The sequence below is a fragment of the Triticum dicoccoides genome, chromosome 4A (assembly GCF_002162155.2).
Source record: "Triticum dicoccoides isolate Atlit2015 ecotype Zavitan chromosome 4A, WEW_v2.0, whole genome shotgun sequence".
Lineage (NCBI taxonomy): Eukaryota > Viridiplantae > Streptophyta > Magnoliopsida > Poales > Poaceae > Triticum > Triticum dicoccoides.
Window position 1 is genome coordinate 650,077,815 of NC_041386.1, and position 6,373 is coordinate 650,084,187.

The 6,373-nt window shown below is 49.5% G+C and overlaps 1 protein-coding gene across 1 annotated transcript; it reads right to left on the reverse strand.

The window, feature by feature from the left end:
* Positions 1-402: 402 nt before the first annotated feature.
* Positions 403-3,327, reverse strand: LOC119287697 (transcription factor bHLH96-like). Its single transcript, XM_037567292.1, has 3 exons — positions 2,590-3,327; positions 1,158-1,562; positions 403-984 (listed from the first exon to the last, which is right to left on the reverse strand). The coding sequence occupies exons 1-3, from the start codon at positions 2,998-3,000 to the stop codon at positions 868-870; spliced, it is 933 nt and encodes a 310-aa protein (XP_037423189.1). The 5' UTR covers positions 3,001-3,327; the 3' UTR covers positions 403-867.
* Positions 3,328-6,373: the final 3,046 nt, after the last annotated feature.

Sequence of the window (6,373 nt, forward strand, 5' to 3'; positions counted from 1 at the left end):
TCTGCACAACACATGCATTATTCGCCCACGGCCCACTCGTCCGCAGAGCCGAGCTCTATACACGGAGGAGATTTATTGCGCAACAGATAAAAGAGGATCCAACTCGTCACATTATCGGGCAATCATTCTGCTTCCTGCCGGCTAGCTCTGTTCATCCCCAAACAAATCTCTCGACACAGATGTACCACACGGTGAGACAGAAGCATGTGAATGGATTCGAGACACACAGCAGTTGTGTGTCTGTGTGCACGCATGTAAAGTAAATCCGTGAATGCATGCACAAGTACGCATGTACGACTCCCAAAAAGGATGTGTTCACTTCAGGCTGGCCATAGTAGAGGTATCATAGTCGGTATAATGCACTCGAAAATAGCAAATATAGATAGATACCGTAGCAGAGAATTAAAGAAAAGGGGGAGAGAGAGAGTTAGATTAACATAGATAGATACCGTTACATGATAAATGTTATATCACTTTGTGTCATGCATGGCCATAAATAAGGTCATCTATGATACTACTTTATATACTATGCACTATGAAAGTAGTATCATACACTAGTATCGTATGCATGACACTATAACGATACTTCCACTATGAGTAGCCTCGGAGCCAAGCATGCAGCGCGCCAGTTTTGATGTACAGCTAGTTATCTTGTCATAGTGTGTTTTTTTCGCCATTGCTCTGGACCAGGCAAGGGTTTGCATGCAGGGTACAGTCGTCATTCACAGTTTCACGTACAAAGATAGAGTAGAATTGATTCCATTTTCCAGGACACGGCAGGTACACGACATGCACAGATGCAGGGAGCAGTGCAGCATCACAGGCTTGCACGACGGTCGCCTCCGTGGCATCGATCAGCCATCAGCATCAGCTCGAGCTGCTGAGTCGACCGGCCTCCTCCTCCTCCCGCTGTATCCTGGCCAGGATCTCATGCACAGCGGCCGCAATATCTTCCACAGAGCTCAGCTTGGAGCCATCCTCCACCTACCGTACGTGCAAAAAAAACAACGATCACCACCACCGGACGCCGTTCTTATATAGAAACGGAAACCAACCGTCGACGAGCCACGGCTCGTTCCGTCGATCTGTCTCCATCACCTTATACTCCATTATAAATAAACTAAGTAGCATAGCACGTACGGAGAAAGGTTAATTACCTTTAGGCTGAAGGAATACAGGACCATGGCGTCGACGGTGGTCACGTTGAGGTGGAGCGGCGGGATGCGCAGCTGCTGCAGCCCGGCGAGAAGCCTCAGGAGCTGCCTCGGCCGCCGCCGGGAGAGCACCTTGAGGCTCGCGTGGCCTTCCACCATGGTCACCTCGATGTCGGCCACGCCGGCCTCGCTCTTGAGGCCGCTCGAATCGGCACCGGAGCCGCCGTCGCTGGCGGTGGCCTGCGTGGCGTTACACGAGGTGGAGTACTGTGGGAAGGTGAAGGAGCTGGCGAAAGGGGATCGGCCGGTGCGGTTCTTGACGCTTTTTTGGACTTCGAGCGATTGGAGGAGCTGCTCCAGCTCCTTCACGTAGTTGATTGCCCCTCCAACTATGGATGCTTGGTCGCCCTACCAAAATGTAAAAGAACATTATCAAAAAATATACAGTTAATTTCTTAATGATCAGCCACTCATTTATTTGAATCATACGATTGAACCAGTGATGTGTTTTTTTGTCCAACCAGGCGAACCCCTTTTCATGCATTAACCCCTTTGGGTTTTTTTCTTGCGAATTATTAACCCCTTTGGTTAATTGCTCAATGGAAATGACCGGTTCTTACAGATAGCAAACAAAAGGGGAACCGGAAGAAATATGCTGAGTTGGAGCATTAGCATGAAACCCGCTGAGAGTGCTCGCCCTAAAACGCTCCTACATGACAAAAATCTACTAACACAATAAGAGCTCGAGAGATGCTAAAATCAATTAAATCATACATATACCACTAATAATGTCTTAATGATTACTCACTCATCTGATACAATTGAACTTGCATTTTTTCCCAAAGGGGCGAATCACCTTTTCATTCATTAGTTGCTCAATCGAAATAACATGTTCTTGCGGATATCCAAAGGGGAATGGAAAGAGAGGTGCGAGTTGGAGCATTAGCAGAACAATCGCTGCGACTGCGAGTGTTGACCGGTTCTTACAACAAAAGGGGAATGTGAAGAGGGTTGTGAGTTTGAACATGAGGCAGATACTCGTTGAGAGCGTTGACCGGTTCTTATAGCAAAAGGGGAATGGAAAGAGCTTTGCGAGTTGGAAAATCATCAGAAAGCTTGTTATGAGTGCCCGATGTCGAAACACTCTACGGTGCAAAAACCTACTAATAGTGACACTATAGACACTTGAGAGATTCTAAAATCGAGTAAAGCTTATGATGCTTAGTAAATATAAAATCGATTAGAGCTTATGATGCTTTTTTTTTTCTTTTGAAAAGAAGGTTGAAACCCCACATCTGCATCATTGTGATGCACACAACCAATTCTTATGAATTATTAAGAGCTTATGATGCTTAGTAAAGATAAAATCGAGTAGAGCAAATAAGCAGGCAGATAAAATCGAGTAAAGCTTATGATGCTTAGTAAATAGTAGTACCCTTTGAGCGTAGGATTGTGGCATGAGTGAGCGGAGCGCAGCGAGGTACTCGTTCATCTGGCGGCGGCGGTTGCGCTCGACCGCAATGTGGGTCCTCCGCTGGCTCTCCACCTCCTCCTTGTTCTTGACGATCTTGGTGCGCCTCCGCTTCCTCCTCCCCGTCGCCGCCGCTGCCATGGCCGGCTCCGGCGCCGCCGCCTTGCCCTCGGAGGACGCCTCAGACTGGTCCCAGCTGGAGACCGGCTCCCACTGATCCTCCGCATTGGGCGCCACGGGGGCGGCCAAAAGCTGCTGATCCCAGCAGTCTTCCAGGAACCCGCCGGCGCCTACCATGTCGCACCAGGGCCCGAGCCCCGGAGCCTGGCCGTAGCCGAAGTGGCCTTGCGCGAACACCACGGCCTCCAGCGCCATGCGCGCGCCGGCAAGCGGCAAAAGGTTCACGGCCTGTGAGTGTGAGGGAGACGGCCGGAGATCAACAAGACAAGCTAGTAGACAGGTGGCACACACAGTACGCGGCGGCAGCGACACAGGTACTGATCGGCGTGTGAGGTGGGAGGGAGGGTGGCGAGCGGCGCCCGCGTTTTATAGGGAGCGCGCGGACGGAGGGAGGGATCGGAGGGGACCATCACCATGCGCGCGCGAGGGCGTTGGTGGCGCGCTGTGCTGCCACTTCGGGGAAGGAATCAACGGGGACGCGTCCGACCCAACGGTTTAGGCAACAGAATCGGGCAAGGCCAACAAGCGAGAGAGAAGGGAAGGGATCGAGACGAGGAAAAATATACTGAAAACTTGGGCCAATGGCAAACAAAGGGCAGAGGGTTGCAAATCCACAGGTCCCGGCGGGGTGTATTTGCAAACTGGGCTGTACGGCCTCGGGTTTTTTTCAGGTGCAGGGGGGCGGTCAAATTATGCGAGAGTGCGTGGACCGAGAGATTCTCTATGCATCTGCTGCATGCACGGTGGCCCGCCCGCCCGGGTAACATGCAGCGCCAGCTTTGCGCACGCACCTAGCACTAGCGCTAGTACACACCTTGTCCAGCTTGCTGTCGAGATTTTACGGTGAGCCACCCACCCAAACTAACCTAACCTAGCTCAAAGCCTCACCATACGTCTACAGCTTCACTGCAGCGCCAACTCCTACGTAGGAGCACTGGCTAGACGGCTAGAGCAGCCATATGAAGGTTCGGACTAGCCAGCTGCATGCATGCATGCATGTGCTGTGATTTCACCGTTCATGCATCGACCTCCTTCTCCTTGGCCACTTGTACAATTCAACTAGGCGCCGCGCCTCATGTGACATCTCACTACAAAGGTTATATGGCGCATCTGTCTTTCGGTTGCCTGTAGCCTGTAGGCAATGTTTTTGCCTGCTCTGCTAGCTTCTTGTGTGCTTGCAGATTAATTAAACAAGCCCAAGTCTAGAATTACCCCTAAGTACTACAAGCATTCACCCTCTGAAAATAGTACAAACATTAACCTAGTATTATGTATTTTAGGTTGTGGAGCAGAGTGGATGGAGGTCGGCAATGGCCCGGGAGATGTGTGTTGTTGTGTCGCACGGGTTTTGGCTGACACCGTGTGGTCAGTAGGATCACGATGCCATTGGGTGGCGACAAGTTGGATCCATGTCGTCGTTGAGGGGCCATTCTAGGGCTACTCCTTCCGTAGTAGGAACGGTCTCGTTCTCCTTGTAGTGATGGCGGCTAAATGGTTGTGGTTCCAACCAAAACCGCTGGTTTATGGACATTAGGTGGCGCGTTTGTGGGTTGTGGCCTACGATCTTGATGTCGGTGTGTGCATGCTAGCTAGGTGGGCGAGTTTGTTTGTTTCAGTCCAGTTTTCCTTATTAGTTAACTAGGGAGCGTTTTTGACCATTACTCTTTGTCTTGGCAATCGACCTTCTCACCCACACACTTGAGCTTGCCATGGGACAGGGCCTCCTTCACCATCTTTGGGGTTGCACACCTACCATGATGACCATCTTGTATGTTGGCGATGTTACTGTCTTCGTGGCCCTAGTTAAAGATGATACACATAACCTTGCATTCATTATTTAGAGCTTCGGTCTGGTTACAAGTCATGTAACAAATTGCTAAAGAGTATGGTGGTGCCAATCAAATGACATGGCTTTAACCTCGATGACATTCTGTGAGACTTCCTGGCCGTTAGGTCATGCTTTCCTTTGGGCTACATAGGCTTCCCGCTCTCCCTGGCTCACTTGTGGCATCATGAATTTCAACCCCTATGGGAGAAAGTTGTTGGCAAAGAGAAGGTGAGGAATGACAAGATATTTAGTACCTCATGCGCCTCGGCGTCCCTGTGGAAGTACTGAATTATATTGACAAGCTTCGGCGTGCCTACCTTTGTGCATCTTGTGAGTTGCGACAAAGTTCCAGTTGGCAAATGCAAAGTTAAATGTGACATTGTCTATCACCCAAAAGAGTTTGGTGGCCTAATTGTCCTCAACCTAGGAAACTACGAGCGCCCCTAGGGATTGGCCGACTATGGATGGAATGGATTGAGGCCTCTAGGATGCGGATCGGTTTGGATAACCACTTCAATGAGAGAGTAGATATCTTTTTGCGCCTGCAACTTCAGTGATCCATGGTATGGAAGCTATGGGTCCATCTAAGTATATTTTTGTGTGGTTAGCGATTCAAGATCCTCTTTCGACAATGAATAGGCCCCAAGCCGCGGTTGGAAAAACTATGTCTCCTTCCAACTTTTCAAGCGAGAGCAAGAAACCATGTCATGACTGCTTTCATGTCTAGATACACCACAAGAATTGGAGTGTGGCGGTAAGTTGGCTAAGCTTACTTGAAATCCACCCAGAGCTATGGTCCAACGCCCCTACTATAGAAGGGTGAGTAAACTTTATGAGTTGCTGAAGCTTCTCTCACGCTTATCATGGCTTGTTTGGAACGTAGGTATTCTACCACATCGAGATCCCTCCCATGATCAAATATCAAATATGAAGCAAAAAAAGTAGCGGACTGCGGGAGCAAAGCATTTGAGTAGCCTCATGTGGGAAGAGTATTGTTCTTGTTTTACCGTTCTACCTTTTTTGCTTTTATTTCGGCTTCGCCCCGTCGGAGTATGTGTACAATCTAACCCCTTAATTAGTTTTTTGAACAATCATCGGTAGGGGAGAGCATCCCCACTTGAATATATCAATATATTACTCAAAAAGAGTCACAAAATTACAATATCATGTCGTAACACGAGGAGAGGTATAACCTCCAAGACTTTGTGGCTTCCTTATCAGACAACTCAGAGAATCTAAAATCCAAATGGAGAAGTCATGAATAGTTTTCCTCACAAAGTATGCGATTTGCCGCGGAAAGCACATGCGTTTCTGGAGTCCCAAAGTTTCCATAGAATAGTTAGCAGCACTGAGCTCCAACCAGAGGGGTCAAGGACATCACGCGTTTGCGAGGCCATGGAAGATCCAACAAAGAAGAGCGTTGGATGTCCAGGTCGTCGCGCCAGACCTGAACGATAGCGAGGAAGGGGAGTGCGATGTGAGCAACATCATCTACCAGGAGATCACACCTAGGGCAGGTTGCCGAGTTGGTGATGGTTTTGCGGAACATTTTGGCCTTGGAGTTGAGTCGATCTTGGAAGAGGAGCCATGTGAAGATGGCGTCCCCCCGCATCCGTGTCCGCAGACTCGTCCCCTGTCCGTGAAGAATGCGAGAGGATTTTTGTGGGTTGCCGTTGGAGATGCCCTAACCTCCTAGACTTGGTGGCTTCCTTAACAGACAACCCAGAGAATCTAAAACCC